This window comes from Balaenoptera acutorostrata, chromosome 5, assembly GCF_949987535.1.
Source record: "Balaenoptera acutorostrata chromosome 5, mBalAcu1.1, whole genome shotgun sequence".
Taxonomy (NCBI): domain Eukaryota; kingdom Metazoa; phylum Chordata; class Mammalia; order Artiodactyla; family Balaenopteridae; genus Balaenoptera; species Balaenoptera acutorostrata.
The window spans coordinates 22,110,575-22,130,214 of NC_080068.1; the positions used below are offsets into that span (position 1 = coordinate 22,110,575).

The window sequence follows — 19,640 nt, forward strand, 5'->3', positions numbered from 1 at the left end:
GTATTCTAATTTCATTCTTTTACATGTAGCTGTCCAGTTTTCCCAGCACCACTTATTGAAGAGACTGTCTTTTCTCCATTGTATATCTTTGCCTCCTTTGTCATAGATTAGTTGACAATAGGTGCGTGGGTTAATCTCTGGGCTTTCTGTCTTGTTCCATTGATCTATGTTTTTGTTTTTGTGCCAGTACCATATTGTCTTGATTACTGTAGCTTTGTAGTATAGTCTGAAGTCAGGGAGTCTGATTCCTCCAGCTCCATTTTTTTCCCTCACGACTGCTTTGGCTATTCGGGGTCTTTTGTGTCTCCATACAAATTTTAAGATGATTTGTTCTAGCTCTGTAAAAAATGCCATTGGTAATTTGATAGGGATTGCATTGAATCTGTAGACTGCTTTGGGTAGTATACTCATTTTCACAATGTTGATTCTTCCAATCCAAGAACATGGTATATCTCTCCATCTGTTGGTATCATCTTTAATTTCTTTCATCAGTGTCTTATAGTTTTCTGCATACAGGTCTTTTGTCTCCCTAGGTAGGTTTATTCCTAGGTATTTTATTCTTTTTGTTGCAATGAAAATGGGAGTGTTTCCATAATTTCTCTTTCAGATTTTTCATCATTAGTGTATAGGAATGGAAGAGATTTCTGTGCATTAATTTTGTATCCTGCAACTTTACCGTATTCATTAATTAGCTCTAGCAGTTTTCTGGTGGCAGTTTTAGGATTCTCTATGTATAGTATCATGTCATCCGCAAACAGTGACAGTTTTACTTCTTCTTTTCCAATTTGTATTCCTTTTATTTCTTTTTCTTCTCTGATTGCCGTGGCTAGGACTTCCCGAACTATGTTGAATAATAGTGGTGAGAGTGGACATCCTTGTCTCGTTCCTGATCTTAGAGGAAATGCTTTCAGTTTTTCACCATTGAGAATGATGTTTGCTGTGGGTTTGTCATATATGGCCTTTATTATGTTGAGGTAGGTTCCCTCTATGCCCACTTTCTGGAGAGTTTTTATCATAAATGGGTGTTGAATTTTGTCAAAAGCTTTTTCTGCATCTATTGAGATGATCATATGGTTTTTATTCTTCAATTTGTTAATATGGTGTATCACATTGATTGATTTGCGTATATTGAAGAATCCTTGCATCCCTGGGATAAATCCCACTTGATCGTGGTGTATGATCCTTTTAATGTGTTGTTGGATTCTGTTTGCTAGTATTTTGTTGAGGATTTTTGCATCTATATTCATCAGTGATATTGGTCTGTAATTTTCTTTTTTTTGTAGTGTCTTTGTCTGGTTTTGGTATCAGGGTGATGGTGGCCTCATAGAATGAGTTTGGGAGTGTTCCTTCCTCTGCAATTTTTTGGAAGAGTTTGAGAAGGATGGGTGTTAGCTCTTCTCTAAATGTTTGATAGAATTCACCTGTGAAGCCATCTGGTCCTGGACTTTTGTCTGTTGGAAGATTTTTGATCACAGTTTCAATTTCATTACTTGTGATTGGTCTGTTCATATTTTCTGTTTCTTCCTGGTTCAGTCTTGGAAGGTTATTCCTTTCTAAAAATTTGTCCATTTCTTCCAGGTTGTCCATTTTATTGGCATAAAGTTGCTTGTAGTAGTCTCTTAGGATGCTTTGTATTTCTGTGGTGTCTGTTGTAACTTCTCCTTTTTCATTTCTGATTTTATTGATTTGAGTCCTCTCCCTCTTTTTCTTGATGAGTCTGGCTAATGGCTTATCAATTTTGTTTATCTTCTCAAAGAACATGGTTCATTTTATTAAGAGATATGTTTCTGGATTTTTTATTCCATTCTTGGTATACTAAACCTAATTTTATGTTAATAACCATGAAAAGAATAACTCATTTTTCTTAAATGAAAAGTTTTTGAAGTCTGCCTGCTTTCAAAAATCATATTCTCTCCATCTTTTTCTCCCTATAATATTGGAAAGGATCAGGTTCATTAAGCTTCAAGAATATAGAGGAATTAACATGGATTTACAGTCCTTCTTAGTGACAAAATTCTTGATTTAAGACAAATCAAAGAAAGAAATGAGCACTTTTCATAGTATAGATAGATGGGTAGTAAAACTATATCCATAATCATGCAAAGAGATGACTGCCTGTTTGGGAAAATTTTTCAAATTTTTTTCAAATCAAAGGACAATTTCCCATTTTGCCGTCACACAATTAATAAAACCAAGATCCTTCTTCAGAGTTCATGTTGCTGATTTGGGGTAGAATATAATTTCCCTTTCAATTTTCAATTGCTACTGAGTTGCCCTTGGCATTTTACAGTGCAACAAAGTTGTGTGCGACCTTTTTGAGAGCTACTCAGCTACTGGGACCCCAAAATGTCAAGTACAACTCAGTTGCTCTCAGAAATTTTCCACTTGCAATTCACTTGTACTTGAAATTGATCACATACAATGCAATGGAAATGCAAACAGAAAAAAAAAAAAAAACCTTGTAGAATCTCTTAGGAAAATTAATCCATATCATTATAAATGGGGCAGAATGGATTGGCCTCTATCCTCATTAGTGAAGAAATATTGTCAAATGGATTAAAGTAAGCCTTAGATCAAGTGCCCTAGGTTCTACTCTCTGGCCTGGTGACCTTGTCCAAACCATGAGCTTTAGGACTTTGTATATATATCACAGGTAGTCTCAGGATAGAGGACATATTTATCATCTATTTGTAAGCCCAGTGTCCCTGCCTTCCCCGTGATTCTCTGCGTCCCTCCTTTTCCTGATAGAGTACTGGCACAGCTCTGACAAGAAGCAGTTGTTCAGACGTGTGCTCACATTGGGAATTCTGGTCTTTTTCCCCTTAACATACGTTGCTCCTAGAGTCTCTGTTAAATTTGTCTTTTAGTAGAAGCCCAATTGGCCTAGAGTAGCAGTTCTTAACGGGTGGTGATTTGCCTCCCAGGAGACATTTGGAGACATTTGGCAATGTTTAGAGACATTTTGATTGTCATGGCTAAGACAGTACTACTGGCATCTATGCTAGGCCACAAAACATGTCTCAACAAATTTAAGAGGATAGAAATTATATCAAGCATTTTTTCCAACCACAACGGTATGAAACTAGAAATCAGTTACAGGGGAGAGATGGGAAAAACACAAACATGTGGAGACTAAGCAACATGCTACTAAAAAAAACAATGGGTCAGTGAAGAAATCAAAGAGGAAGTCAGAAAATAAAATGTAATGAAAATAAAAACACAACTTTCCAAAATCTATGGGACACAGCAAAAGCAATGATGAGAGGGAAGTTTATAGCAAAACAGGTCCACCTCAAGAAACAAGAAAATCTCAAATAAGCAGCCCTGTCCTTTTGAAATTTTCAATCTGCATTTTTGTAGTTTGAGTCTTATTGGCAGAACTAGTATTTAATATTTGTTCAACGTGAACGTGACCAGATCCTACTGGTTACTTCTTAGGACAGCAATATTTCCTGATATAAGAGAAAAGAAAGAGGCCAGAGAAATTAGTTTTGGTAATCACTAAGCATGAACCAAAAGGTGAACTCATCGCGGCTTCTAGAGTATTGCAGTGACTTCCTAACAACCCAAACCACTTGTCTTTGAAACAAAAGGAAAATTACCAGGGATGTTACTGGAGGAATGTCTACACTAATATCATTTTTTATTGAATACAAGTGTTCAAGAAGTAAAATCAGGCAGTGAGCACACATGAAATCATATGGGAGGAAATGAGCCCCTAGTCCAGTGCTCTGCAAGCAGTAGTTGTTCAATACATGTTGCCTGCCTGGTAGCAAAATGAAGAAAGACCTGCCTACCCAGTGGTGGAGTAGAGACTTCGCTAATAAACTCATTACAATGGCCTCAAGCTCTAATTACACAGAATTCCATAAACCAATTGCTCTCTTTCTCTCAGTGTCCCAACTTCCTGGATAAGAAACATTTCTAGAATAGAAATATTCTTATTTGCATCAAAAAGGATAAATATGCAAATAAAAACAGTTTGTATTCTACTCTAATGAAAATTCAGTTCCTTAGAAGTAGAAAAAGTAATTTATAGTGAGATTTCCTGGTTTGGGAGAGGATTTTTATGGGAACACGTCTATCAGACTTAAAGTTTCCATTACAAACTGGAAAGAAAATTAATGTTTTCTCCTTAGGAAACCAAAGCATTCATTGATATTTCCACTGAATTAGAATTTCTCTGCTATTTTCCTTCATGCAGATATGTACTTTCCAACTTCCCATCACCACCAATCTCCCGAGTACACTAACCACGTCCGTGACCTCATGTGTGCTGGCTGATCATTTGTAGATTCTCCCCTCCCAATCCCCAAAACGAAGCCACAACTCCTGACTGTATGTCTGCAGTCAGTAAACTACTTTCAGGTGAAAGACCTTCATGTTATGTGTCTGATGTGACTATTTCTGTCTGTGGCCATGACACCCCTAGCGTGCCTATTCAAATGTGGTGACCTGTGTTTGATAAATGTGTTGAAATTGGCAACCCATAACTATTGCTAACAGAATGAAATGGTGCTTTTAAGCTGACTGGAGTGCTCAGTCTATCTTGATCCATTTGCAAAGAGGCTACATCTCTTCTCTGAGCTTGGATTTGATTAGTCAGTATGACTACTCATAGGGTTAGAACATTCTGTTCCCTGCCTTCACTGGCTAGACAAAGGGCTTGTTTACACTGCTTTCCTTTACCTCACTCTGCCTTTCTGTAATTACCATTCACAGGGTGCAAACTGGGGGAACAAGGTAGGAAGAGTAAGGCTACAGAGGTTGCGTTATGACCCTTGCCCTTCCTGATTGTTTCTTATCTCTGCCCTCTCTCATGAGTAGGCCCTAATGACACATTTGACTTTTGCTTAAAATAATACACCAAAATGGAGGACAGTATGGAAACTGACCACATTTTATTGACCTTTGCATCCTTAGGACCTAGCACAGCACTTAGCTACATAGTTAGCAATCTAATGAAAGTTTGCTGAGTGTTTAGTAAACATACTGCTGCCACCTCTACTGAGGACCTGAGGCACAGTACAGATTTGTATATTTCATTTTATGCCAAATCCCTAGTTTCAAGAATCATCATCAGTGATAGGTATGCAGCTCTAAATAACATTTCACTTCACACTTCTAATGGGCATGGAACATCAAGGGGTTTGTGGTTTGTAATTCATATCTTTATGAACGCATTTGGCTACATATTACACAGACTTTCCATTAGCTTAGCCACTTATAAAATAATTCCAAATAAGCTTTATCAGATTTTCAAAGAAGGGCAGCCCTGAAAGAATCTGTTTGCTTGAAATAGGCCACTAATGAGGTTGACGTGAAGAACGTTCTTGCAGAAGCAACCTGGAAAGACAGCTAGTGCAAGTGAATTCGTTATATTTCCCCTTCTCCTCCTCCTCTGCTCTTGTGATTGTTCTGCTTTGCTTAACATTTTGAACATTTAATACTATGCTAATTTTTTCCATTCAGTGTCATTTCTATTCTAGAGAAAATTTTGTAGAAGTCATTCCACCAAATATTTAAAATAAATGGGGGTGATATTGGGGGCATTTGCATTGTTTGAGATTATTTTGAACCTCAAAAATTGTTTTTCTTTCTCTATGGACTTTTTTAATGTTAAAGGTAGTGACAGCTACTAATAATGCATTCATTAGCCTTTCTCCTCAAATTCCAATTTTAGGTAGGAAGAGAAAAATAAGGTTTCACTAGGGCAGAGTCATCAAAACTGACGTTACGTCATAATTGCCTTCATAGCATCATTTGAACGTTGACGCAATAAAACGCAGTCAAAAATAATATTCTCCAGGAATTCAAACACAGAGGGACAGGACTGTCTCCGTATATTATGAAAAACTAACATTGGTCTGTGATTTAACTGGCTAGTGTTTCTGTTAGTCTAAGCCCCCAGTAAAAAGAATCTCCCCCTCAAAGCATAGCATTCTATTTAAATTCATGTTCATTGGAGAATTCATCCAGGAACCATTTGGCCTGGAATGACTTGGGAAGAAAGGATTGGTAGCGTTTTGGAATATCAGAACTGAGTAAGACACTAGAGATCATCTCATCTAAGCCTTAACTTTATTGGCAAAGGAAATAAAGGCCCAGAAGGAGAAAGCCATTTTCCCGTGTCATGCATGTTGATAATATTAAGACAAAACTATACCCCTTCCACTGTGCCAAGCAGATTAGCATTCTAGTATACAGCTTGTTTTTCAGTTGCTATGTGTTTAGAACAGAGTCTCATCTTACCAAAACTCCTGTTGTATAAAGATACATACCTTCCATATATAAATCTGAATGATCCATACCTGGTGCTTGGTTCTCTCCATATCATGGATTTTATAGTTACCTCTCATAAACGTTGTGTGGGTGAGATGGTAAACATAAAATGTATAAAGCTTTCTAGAACAAATATTTCACTGGTAGAAGCAATTTAAATGGTTCAGCTAATATTCACTGCAAAAAGAAAGATTAACAAAGTCTGGAATTTTATATCTATGTATTCTTTTCCTAAGGCTAACAGAGCATATGTCCTTGGTATGCATGTTTGCGTCGGTGATCATTTGGATGGGCTAGCTCTTTCTTCAAGAAACACGTTAATACAGGTGTCTTCCCAAGGTTAACTTATATTCAAAAACACCTCCCAGCTTTCATAACAATGAGAAACAGTGTGTTTGGCAATATGCTAATTGCTAATTGAGTTCTTGTAAGGAAATGAGGCTTGTCTATAGGTGAAAGGAGGGGAACAGTTGTAGTGGGTGGAGCTGGAGGTGAGTTAGGAGGGAATTTCAAGGGAGGTTATTGTGGTAGAGAGGATTTTTGTACTATGGGGCATGATTTAGTGCCCATCCTGCTCTTAATGAGTTCTGTTATCAGCACTTTCATCATCATTCTACTCAGAGCCTCCTACTCTCCCACCCCAATCCTCCACCCCATCCCAGGCTGTTCTAGCTACAAACGCTGCTGAAATGTCAACAATAAAGAAATATGCTGCTCTCACTTCTTAATCTAGAAACTGAGCATGTTTACCTGTTTAACATTTACTGTATTTCACAAAGTCTGGACATGTGTTGTCAACAAACGTATTTCAATAAAATATAAGGTGTAAAATGATTTTAAACAAATGAATGCCAAAAAGCTGGAAAAAAACTCTAGTACTCCATAGCTTCAAAATTTATCAGAGTTCTTAAAACTTATCAATTAATATACTTTTTATTGGAAGAATTTATTTCCTGAATTTATCTTTGGATTCAGATTATTTCCCATATTAATGATGCCAGATTACAGCTTTTTTGTCTGAGACAGTCTCAGTTACTATCTTAACAATATTGGCGAAAAAGCACAGAGTGTCTGCTTGTTATTAAAATTTCAAAAGTGTCTTATTCTTTCAAGACTTTCAGAACCGGCCAATGAAAAAAGTCAAGCACCACTTATAAAAATGCTTTTATTATCCTAAAATATATTCACATACCATATATCCATCAGTATATTTTATTTGAGAAAAAAATGTAAGCCACAAACCCAGAACTTGCCAATAAGTTATATTTAGCATGTTTTCCAAATACTAACTTGAAGCAGAAACTTGATTTTCAACCAAAAATGTTATTTCATGTGTATAATTTCTCTTAAACACATCATACTTTGAAAGTATATTCGCTTCTCCTGTTTGAAGGACAGAGCAGAGTACCCTTTTTCTTGATTACAGCTGGCAGAGTATATGTGCTTAATAAATAATTATTGATTTGATATGGCTTAGGGAACTTTCTTAAATCTGAAAAAAATGCTATATCTGGATTCATCACAGATATGACCTTGACATTAGATTGGTTTAAAGAATACTAAGACCAAAGGCAGAGATCCAAAATAACTGCTGGGCTGCATCTGCCAGGCAGAGTGCTGAAGCACCATCCACACTCCTACTCTGGTGTGCCTCAGCCAGACTGTCCCAGGAACACCTGGGGAGCTGCTAAGAAGAACAGGAGACCCAAGCATGTCGGGAATGCCCTAAAGTTCTTTTTTAACCCCCTCTCTATAGCTCCTTCATCTTTTTTTTTTTTCTTTTGACAGAGCATACTTATTTTACAGTTTCTTTCAGATTTTTTTATTACATCTAGTTCTTGGTATGCTGTTTTGCTAGGTTTGTCTCATTGTGGTTTGTCTCCTCATATGATTTGTAATTTTTTTTGATTGAAGTGTAGTTGATATATACAATATTCTATAAGTTACAGTTGATATGTACAATATTCTGTAAATTACAGTACAATATAGTGATTCACAATTTTTGAGTTAGACTCCATTTATAGTTATTATAAAATATTGGCTCTATTCCCCGTGTTGTACAATATGTCCTCAGTTATGGACGAGAAGAGCAGCAGTGCTGTGAAGAACCAAAGCAACAGTATGAAGTGCAAGGCTTGAGGATGCAACTCAACATCTCCACTAACATCTCCACTATCATTGCAAAATTACGTAGCCCTTTTATATGTTAGTTACTTCCACCTCTCTCATCTATAAACATATGACATCGGACTAAATCTCCAAGACCTCTTTCAGTTCCCAAACCCTATAGTTTAGACTACCCATAAAAAATAAATGGAAGTCTGGGATGTTCAGTTTCTAAAGTCAAGCTCTAAAGGCTATAGACTTCCTCGTTAACAAATACCAGAAGGCATGCGGAACTTTGTGGGTGCTCAATAAATATTAAACAATCAATTTTATCTTTCATCTGCTGAATGGGGTAATGCTGACTTGTCTCACAGAATTCCATGTAAGAAATAATAAATGAGAACAAAGTACTTTTCAGGTAATGAAGTAATTCGAATAAGCTGCTTTAATAGGTCTGAGGTCTAGCTAGATGATGCAAGAATAAAGTGTCTTTTTTATTATTACATCTGGGAATACAGCAGTCTTTTCATCTGTTTAAGAAGCAACAGTCTTTATCCTTGCTTATCACCAAAAAGTCAGCATGAGTAATTTCTGTGCAAATGGAATTTTTCATGTGATTTTAGCATTTATCACTTTTAAAATGCAGCTTTTATTTTTACCTGATATCAAAATGGAATCATATCTTGATTTAAACAGTTTAATGAGGCATTCCATCAGCATTATACTACTCTGTGCAAAGAAAATGCTTTTTGAAATGACTGATAAACTGCACCAATGAGAAAACTGTAAATTTAATAATCCTTCTACTCAAAAAATAATACAATTCAGGAATTGTTACTAAGGAAAATGAAGTATTGCATTTTAATTTCCTACAGTCTTCCAGAGTATGTTGTTTTTTATGTTTATGTTCAATAAATAATCTGTGTTCTATTTTTTACAGTGTTTCAACAAAAGACTGCCAGAAGACAATCTGATGGTGACAAGTTCCATGGTCCTAAGAAACAAGGTACTAACATGAACTTCAGTTTATTTAATAATCTCTAAGTAAGAGTTAAAGAAATCTTATGAACACTGAATAAAGTCTCCTGCGATAGAAGTAAATAATTGTGTACTTGGCTAATTTTACTGTTAAGTCAGTCAGTGTCTTACCCAAATATAATTTTTCCATAGTAAGATTAATGCAAGAAAATTATTTTAATTAACAAAGCCAAATTATTTTAATTAACAAAGGCAGGAATTTAACAAAGGCCTTACTAGGATATTTGTGGTGATGTTGATGATGTTGTTTGTTATCAGAGCTCCAGGAGGGTCAAGTAAGACGAATTCTCTAACATGCCTCAGAGACCTTTAGAGAGAAGCCTCTGGAACCTAACTTGATAGGAGGGGCAGATGATTGATGCCCCCATGAAGGGGACCAGCATGGGTTTTCTGTGCTCTGCATTGAACTCCAGTCAAAGATTGTCTCACTATTCTCTTGCCTTAGGTACTGGACCCACCATTTTTTGGAACAATTATTTGTCATGCAGAAAAGAGCTGAACATTTTAGCGCAGAGGCATCTCACACAGGAGGAATATTTTCCTCTTGCTCCATAAGGAGGCAGCTGCCTCCAGCCTTTCCTGACACACTTGGTTCTTATTGAAAAGAGGTCCTCTGGCAGGTTATTTATTATGATTTTTTTCTGATAATAAATCTTTGGTAAAAGTTCAAATATGAGAAACATAAAAGGTGGCAGAGGTAACACTGGATGACTCTGATAATCAATGAGCATGCACAGATGCTTTTAACCTCAACCCACTTTTGAAATAACATCACTCCAAAGTAATATTACCTTGAAATTGTTACTCATAAATCATTGAGAGAGACATTAAAATAAAACAGGGAAGTTATTTCACCAGCAGCCACTGACCACTTCCATAGTCTCTTTGTGTGCCGTTGTGAAAATAGCAAAGTGCTGATTGCACCAACTTCTGACACCCACTGACCTATTAAATACGGAACCTCCTGGACTTGCTCCTGGGATGCTATGGATCATCCTCCAAACAAAGGTGTGTCCTTAAATGAGTGGTCACCACCCATCACTTCAAGTGGCATTTCTCACGGCAGCGAGGTTGTACGTAGATCATTCTTCCAATGAAGTATGTGGTGTTTGAATGCAGCACATGATGGACCTGAACTTCCAGTCTCCTACAAATCACTTGGATAGACTACTTATAAATTTGTATGCAAAAAACTCTCCTTATTGGACAATTTTTCATTTCTGGTGATTTCTTAGTTTGAAGGGAAAGAGATATCTTTTTAAGTCTACTATTAGCCTCCCACTGTGCCTTTAGCTCTCTCAAGAAATAAATGCAGAACTCCATGTGAGATCATTGTACAATAGGATCAAACAGTTATTGAAGAATTAAAGTAGAGACGATTATTCCTATCTGGACTCTTCCACATACCTCACAGAGCTTTGAAAAGAATAAAGAGAGGGGACGCTTTGAGCTCTTTGGGAGAAAGTTTCCCTAAAGCATTTTTAACAAATTATTATTCAATTATTATATTTTAATTAAATTACGTTAGAATTAAGAGGATGATGTGAAGAAGGCCACAGGAGATGAAAGAAGGGGACAAGTAGCAAGTGTAATGAAGGGATCCTCAGAATGCCTGATCTGTCATCCTCTGGTTGTCCCACAGAGAGAGAGCAATATAAGAAAAGGCTGCTAATGTTTTTGAAGCTTAGAAGAAACCTATTAGTATTCTAACATATGTATAGAAAAAATAGTCCCTTCTGTACTCAGAATAAAAGGGGAGGAGAGAATGGTGAAAGGAAACAAGAACCTAAGTTATAAAATATTTTACTGGATTAACATCTGTCCATATCTTGTTACTTAATTTGCTTCATCAAGATCAATGATGACCAGATTTTTTTAATTCTTGGGGGTTAGGATACTGAAAATTTTAATCAAAGTTTTGTGTGAATTTTTCACTCTCTAGATCTTTCAATCCAATTATTGATGATATTTTTGATTAGTCACCTTAGAGCAGTTCCCCTAGATTCCTTTAACTGTGGACATTAGTAATTCAGCAGAATGGAAAAGAATATTGTTCTGTTTTCAAGGAGTAGAGGAACACTGAAATGTTAGGGAAAAAAAAAAAAAACCTTCCTGATAACTGCAGTCTGCAGGGAAATCAGAATCTGGCATGAGAAAAAAAATAATTAAGAATAATGGGGAAGGTTTTGAAATCAAAGAATTAAGTACCTAATGGACTTCCTCTGTCCAGCCATTTTTCTCTAAACCTTTTCAGATATTTATGACCATCCAGACCATGGGACATACTAGACAATCAAAACTACTTATTCCTAAATTAATGAATACTCTTCAAATACCCTGGGATTTCATGATGTAATAGGAAAAACAGTGCATGCTTCACCGATGATAATCTCTTTATTTGATAGAGAACAAAAAGACCCTTTTGTGAAGTGTTTGTCAGAGTCAAGATTTTTTAAAGGGACTGGACAGGTTCTCTAAAGGTTAAAGAAATTATTCAGTTATTTCACTATATGCTGGAAGGAAAAGGGATTATGAGAGCCAACTATTTTCCCACTGAAAGTATAGGCATTTCAGATGCCCTTTGTTGAAGACTGCCAAGGGATTGCCAGGAAGTTACATTATTGCTAAGTCAAGGAATTTTCCTGAGGAACAGAAAAAAATTAATTGGCACCATTTCCATGGAAACTCAACAGATTTCTTCAACTCAATTTTCACATCCTGGAAAAAATATAAGAAAAATGCTGAGGACTTTGGATCACAGATAAAAGTTTCCATCAAAATACATTTTTAAAATCAGTTTTTCCAAGTTGGTTTTAAAATTAGAAAAATTTTAAATCAGTGCCAGAGTGTTGTCCCCAGAATGTGCTGCTACCACACCTCCACCCACTTCCCAAAATTGAACCTCACAGAGCAGTCAAGGGTTTGTTCTTCAACGTGGCAAACCAGAGAACTGAATTTGTCAGTGGGTTTGGAATCAATTAGAGTTTTGATGTCTGAGTCCTGTTAACTAAGCTCATGGAGGACTGATTTATAACCCCCAATCCCAATCGATTAAATCTGTTTTATGGGAAGATTTCTTCCCAGTGATGAGAATGCTTGTATTCATTAGACCCTTGCCAAATATTAATAATAAAGTTTTTATAAAATATAATTAGTAATTAGAAGACTACTAGGTGAACATGATCAAGTCAAAGGGTGCTGGAGGAATGTAAGGGCTTTGAGGAATTTAGTTGCCTAAGACCTACCTTAGACGTGGACTACAAGTGGAACACATGAGAAAATAATATGCTATAATAATAATAATGTCAAACCAACACACAAAAAACAAAATCTAGCCAAAAGAAACTGTTTGAAAGGCCATATTATGGACAGATTTGGCCTTTAAATATATTTCAAAAATAATGTGCACAATATAATTTCAAATTTTTGCCATGTTTAACCCATGCTTAAATCCATGTCTCATGTAACAATTCAAATCTCCAACCACTCCCTATTGTATTATAGTATCATTTGCTACAAATTACTTTTGATATTTTCATTTGTTATCATGCTTCCCATATTGTCTTCTTATATTTGAGGCACATTTCTCTAAACTCATAATTCTATCAGAACTGGGAAAATAAAAGACGTATCAAGAGAATCATGCTATGCATAAAAACACACAAGAGAAAATAATTATTTTTGATAATGAAGACTATTCAGATGTGTTTAATAAGCAGGCACTGAATCTTATCTGCTCAGTAATTCCATCTTTCTGGCCCCTGTAGGCTTCCAAGTTTGCAATCTCTGATATAGTCTCTGGCCATTAATTCCTCAATGCAGACTGCAAAATCGTTATCAGCTGGTCTTTTCAGGGGGTGTGCATGCTCTTGGGAAAGATATAGTCAGGGAACACATCTTGTATGAGCTCTGTAAGTTCCCAGTGCTGCAGCAGTGTGATGAATGTTAAATAACAGAATTTTCTATAAGTAGGAGACCTGGAGAAATGCAGATGGTATTACCCTTATGTGGGCAAAAGAGAATGCTGGTCCCTGAGATATTTTCATCTGGCTACTTTTGCCAGTAATTGATATATTAAAAAGAAAAGAGGGGAAATTATCAAAATGTAGTTATTTGTACTCCATAAAAGAATAATGGCTTCAATTCTCTTTTTCAGTGTAACTGACATTTCCATTTGTCATGTTCATAGGAGTTTTTTGTTTGTTTGGTTTCTGTTTTTGTTAAAGTCATACCTGGAAAAACTTGTGTAATAGCTGAGCTCTTGTCTAAAATGGTGATGTGTCAACAGCCAGAAGTGGCCTCTCAGAAATGCTTGTGAAGGAAAGGCATCAAAAACATGGAATTCTTAATAATAGTGGAAACAAAGACTGGAAAAAAGCTAGTGCTGGAATATGGGACTAATTCCAATTAATTCTAAGGTTGAAAAAAGGGGATTGAAACAAATAAAATCAGTAGTCCACCTGCTGACCCCTAGCTATCACTCTACGACACAAATGCTAATTTTTTAAAGTTCTCACCACTGCAGCTCTGGTCTTTCTATACACATGCAGAAAAAGTAGTTCTCCCAGTAGAAAGCATCCTGAGACCCTGCAGTAAAGCTCTGTGAAGGAAAGATGGGATGGGCAAGAAAAATTACTGTTTATTCAGGGAGTTAGTTGCTTGCAGACCTATCAGTACATAGTGCCAAAGAATCATGTTCCACCTATTTGTGACAAAGCTGCACTAGACAAAGCTGCTAAGTCCTGGGATCTTGAGTTATGAATTGCACCAAAGTCCTCTGTAGTCCTAGAGCAGAGAACAAAATTTGATCTGAACACAAGGAATAGAAGCAAAGGATAAACAATCACCAAATCTCTTGTCAAACATGATTCTTTAGATGCGTTCTCTTTTAAGAAGATTGAAGGAGAGAACAAATAAATGATACGAGAACTTCAAAAACCATGTCAAAGGAAAGGAAGGAGAATTTCATCATGAAGACTCAGGATAATTATACTTCTGTAAATGACTTACTTAATGAGTAAGGTTGTCATATATCTTCCCAAGAAGCACCAAGCTATCAGTATGGAGATAGTGGGAAATATGCAAGTGTGCCCTCCCCCAACACACACACACACAAAATAAGAACATCTCAACTAATGATGTGTAGTTGTTTTTAGAAAATAACTGTAAAGAAGTATGAATTATCTTTAATTTTCATTTATGAAATTAAGCTGAACCATTCAGCTTTCAGGATCAGTGCTAGATACCCACTGACAATATACAGGAGCCAAAAAAGAAAATTTCAGAAAACTGCAAACTCATAAACAAATTGAAAACATAGAGAGGAAACATCAACAGAAAGTCAGGGGTCGAGGTCAGACTGAGATGAAAGCAAAACATATGAAAGACATTTTAGCTGAGATGGCAGGATGAGGTGAAACATGTGACATGAAGAAAATGGATCAAATGAGTAGAGGACATATGGCAAAAATAAAATAAACTTGGAAATTAAAATTTCAATAGCAAATTAAAATCCACGTTGGTTATAACAAAAAGGAGTGACAGTGGGTAAAATCAATTATTGAAGTTGAGAACATAATTGGAAAAGGATTTGTTCCCAATACATGGAAATACTAAAAGCAGTCAAAAGACATGGAGGACAGAAATCCAACTCATGTATAATAGGTGTTTTTAAAAATAGGCTAGAAAATACAATCAATGACATAGTTTAACAAAGCTTCAGAGTACAGAAGAGTGGGGGAATGAATATGCAGATTGGACTCGCTGTGATCTAGCAAAAAATAAGGAAATATACCCACATTTAAAAGCATCTTAGCAAACCGTTTTAGTTATAAAGATGAAGAAACAACCCTAAAGTATTGAGGAAATATGTTAACTTAGATTTTCTGTTAAAAAATCAAAATCAGTTTTACAATTTAGAAAATGATGTAACAAAAATTTGAGATAATGGACTACATGATTTATTGGGAAAACGTTGCAACTTATATTTAGTCAGTTAATGTGTTTGTGTAAGAAGAAAACAAATATATTTTTTGGATGTCCAAGATTTTAGAAAAGATAGCATTTCTATGTCATCATGAAAGTATTCCCCAAAATATCTTCTAAATAAGTGAGAGATACTTAGCAACAGAAAGAGACTTGCAGACACAGAAAACAAACTTACGGCTACCACAGGGGAAAAGGGGGTGGGGGAGGGATAAATTAGGAGGCTGGGATTAACATATACACACTACTAGGTAAAAAATAGATAACCAACAGGACCTACTGTATAGCACAGGGAGCCATACTCAATATTATGTAATAACCTATAAGAGAAAAGAATCTAAAAAAAAATGTATATACATCATATATAACTAAATCACTGTGCTGTACACCTGAAACTTATATGATATTATAAATCAACTATACTTCAAAAAGTTTTAAAAAAAGAAGTTATGGCATTAAAGAATTTGTGCTGAATAATGAATTCAATAAAACATGGAATTAAATTTAAATAATTATTATAAATTTATTTATAAAACATCTGAATGTAAAATATCGGTGATAAAAATATGCAATGCAAGAGATCATAATTTTATTGCAATAATCTAGGTCCAGTGCTCAAATAATATGAAAATGTCTAGGAACTAGAAAATAATTTAAAAATAAAATGATGCCCTATCAAGTCTTTACTAATCAAAAAACATAAGGTAAAAAATCTCTGAAATTTAAAAAAGTAATCATTATTTTAAAACAAACAAAATATATACCTTCTAAATCACTTAATATTATGTAATTATATAATATATATACTCTATATCTATCTACCTAATCTTTCTAGCAAAAGACAAAAACTTAAAAAAACGGCAAAAAAAAGATTCAAAATAAGGTTATAATTAGAACAGCAGTTATGAAAATACATGTGTCAGTTAAACATCCTCAAAGAGCAGTCACAATCACTGAAGGCAAATGGCACTGTGTGAAGCATTTATATACCATAGATCAAGTCCTCACAGCTATCTTATGAGGTAGATATTATTTTCCTTTTTAAGATGGATTGGTTATCTCTAATCAAGGTCACAGAAGTAATAAGTGGTAGAGGTGGAATTTCAGTTTAATTCTTTTTTTTAAAGCATTATTCATTTTAATTAATTAATTTATTTATTTATATTTAGCTGTGTTGGGTCTTCGTTTCTGTGCGAGGGCTTTCTCTAGTTGTGGCAAGCGGGGGCCACTCCATCGCGGTGCGCGGGCCTCTCACTATCGCGGCCTCTCTTGTTGCGGAGCACAGGCTCCAGACGCGCAGGCTCAGTAGTTGTGGCTCACGGGCCCAGTCGCTCCGCGGCATGTGGGATCCTCCCAGACCAGGGCTCGAACCCGTGTCCCCTGCATTAGCAGGCAGATTCTCAACCACTGCGCCACCAGGGAAGCTCCTGATTTTTTTTAAGTCCTATTACTTTCAAGTTTGTTCCAGTTGCTCACAAAATAATTTGGTAAGATAGTACAGTATGGTATGGCATGGTATAGTATATCTGGCACAACTTGGAAGGGTGTATTCCATGGAGAAACCTATTCGCGAAGTGGGAGAAATTTCTTATTGTAAAAGCAACATAGTATTATTTCAGAAAGTTGGAAATTAGAAAAAGGTAATCACTTCTGATACCATCACAGTAGAACGACCTGTATCATCTTTAAAACTGTCCCTGCCTGCTTTATTATATGCACAACATTTTTATGGTTAAAATTTTACTATATATACAATTTTGCATCCTGCTTTTGTACTTGTCCTTGTATAATAAGCACACTCTTCGTTGCACATGGTCTTTTAAATTATTATTATTTCAATGACTACTTAATATTTACTAAGTAGATATTTCACATTTTAAGTTCCTTGGTGTTGGCCAATCAAGTTGCTGACTTTCAGTTTTTCAGGAAAAATGTTCTTCTAGCCAGTCACTTGGTAGTAGAAAGAACTTTTATGAAAAGCTCAATTTGCTTTCTTACCTAATCTCTAGATTCATATGTCCACCAGACAGGTTGCTTGATGTTAATTTGACCAAAACTTGATCAAATGGAAAATCTTGTAAAGAAAAATTGATCTGAAAGGAACTAAAACTTTAGAAACTGTAGTTTGTCTTGAAGCTTTTACGATAAAAGAACAAGAGTCTGCCGTGTGGGCAAATAGCAGTCTGACAAATGCTTTTCAATGAAAATTATGTTAAACTTATACTAACTCTTACGAAAATAAACTAATAATAAATACAAATTTGAGGAGCAAGGAAAAACCCTTCCACCCCCCATAAAATAGTCATCTAAATACAATAAAGAAATTTTGCACAGCCTTCCAAAAATTACAGGTTGCATGTTTTGGTTTCATTAGTCTGCCCTTAGGAAGAAAGGAGGTAAAAGGACAAATCATTTTTCTTTGCAGCTTGTCATGCCTAATAGTAATTTATCAAGACAATTGGTTTTAATGTTTTTAGTATGGGGGGAAAAAAAAAGAAGAAAAAGCAGATGTATGTAAAATTAGTCTAGTTGTAAACAACTCACTTTCGGGACTCAATCTGTCTACAACTTCTGCCACTCCTGAATTTTGTTCTTTTGTTGTCTCTGCACAATCATGCAAAACTGAACCCTGCCTCCCCCCAAAAAGTCATCTTACTTATATTTTCATAGCTAAAATTTGAACTATGAAGGGATAATTGAAATGAATATTATTAAAAGAATTCAATGTTTTTTTTAAGTTCAGCTAAACGTGCACATATAGCAAAACTGAAGTTGGTACCGTTTCCTGGGCAGGCTTGGCTTGAGATAACTTCTGTAAAAGCAGAAAATCCAGCTGCATGGGTATTTGCGATAAAAATGGATTCACACTTAGGCAAAGGGATGACAGAAGTGAGGTGCTAGTTAAATGGCATAGCTGTTAAATGACGATGCTAAACCTCCACACTCTGGCAGGAATGGCACATGGAATTCTACTGCAAACAGCATCTTACGAATTGAATTGGATTGTGGAGACCTATAAAAAGCAAGTGGTGTAAGAAGCAAGATCTCAATTGTTACCTGTGCTTTTGGTTGCTGAACCACTGAGCGCTCTGGCTGACTTCTGCTTCTCCAATTCTCCCGGGATTTCGTGTTCTGTCATCCCTGAAGGAAAAGATTTAGAGTATAGAATCTGTTGACATCTTGTTAGTTCTGGGGGAATAGGACTTCTGAAGGGAAAAGACAAGCCAAGAAAGCCCCCGTGGGAATCAGAATGATTGGCCATGGAGCAGTTTTATGTGCATGTGAACCTTTACAAAACAGGAATCCTCTCTGTGCCCCTGTTCCAAGATTCACTGCTGGAATCTCAAAACTGAAAGGGACCTGAGAGGTCATGCCAAGACTGCCCCAAGGCTCAAGTTCCCATCAGATACTTAAAACTGCTATCAAGTACTTGAACTTCTCATTTCCAGACTAACCAATCCTATCAATGAATCTTTATTACGATAGAATTTGAATGCCCTCCCCATTTCGCAAATCCCGTCAATCAGGTCTAGATACAGTCTAATTGATCTACTTCTTTCTTGAAAAAGAGTTCCCAGTCATGAGCAATTTCTCCAGCGATGTGCCCAATTTACTAGCAACCTGCCTACGGCTTGGCGGGACTACCTCTTCTCTCCTTCTAGACTCTGGGCGTATTTGGATTTGAGAGTGCATACGACGTGTGCTGCTGCTGAGGTATCCAATCCCTGCTGAGATAATGCAAGAAGTATGTTGGACTTTGGAGAAATATGTAAATGAGAACGCAAATGAGTTCTGCAGCCAGGCAGGCGGTACACGTGTGAAGTCATCCAGAGACTTATAGGGAGTAACAGAGATTGGGGTAGCCTGGAGAGTACAGAGAGTCCCTAAAAGCAAACAGCTTCATTTATGTCTTTAAGCGCCGTCAGAACACTGACTCACCCGTGGTCTGCAATTTGCTCTCACTGTTCCTCAGGCCAGTGTCTGGTGTGGCATTAGCAGCCTCACAGGAGACATCAGACCATCAAATGTTCTCATCGTGCCGAGCAGATCATACATAGCGTGTTCCAAAATAAACTCTTCTGAAAAGGAAGCAGTTCACTACAAAAGGACCGGCAATTATTTATTTTAAATCTTTCAGGAATAAATTCTCAAATGATCCTGCACCTCCTGTGACATTTGGATGTTGGTTGAGATCTTTTTTCCCAAAGCTGGAGAGATTGTGTTTATTC

General features: G+C 36.2%; 1 protein-coding gene across 6 annotated transcripts in view; it reads left to right on the top strand.

Moving 5' to 3' along the window:
- BANK1 (B cell scaffold protein with ankyrin repeats 1) overlaps window positions 1-19,640 on the top strand; it is a 325,865-nt gene that overhangs the window by 286,061 nt on the left and 20,164 nt on the right. For all 6 annotated transcript variants that reach the window (XR_009008463.1, XM_057547406.1, XM_057547401.1 and 3 more), the window contains exon 11: window positions 9,329-9,394. Coding sequence is in view for 5 of the 6 variants with exons in the window: in XM_057547406.1 (XP_057403389.1) it covers window positions 9,329-9,394 (66 nt within the window). In the remaining variant the exon portion in view is untranslated. The remainder of the gene's footprint in view (window positions 1-9,328; window positions 9,395-19,640) is intronic.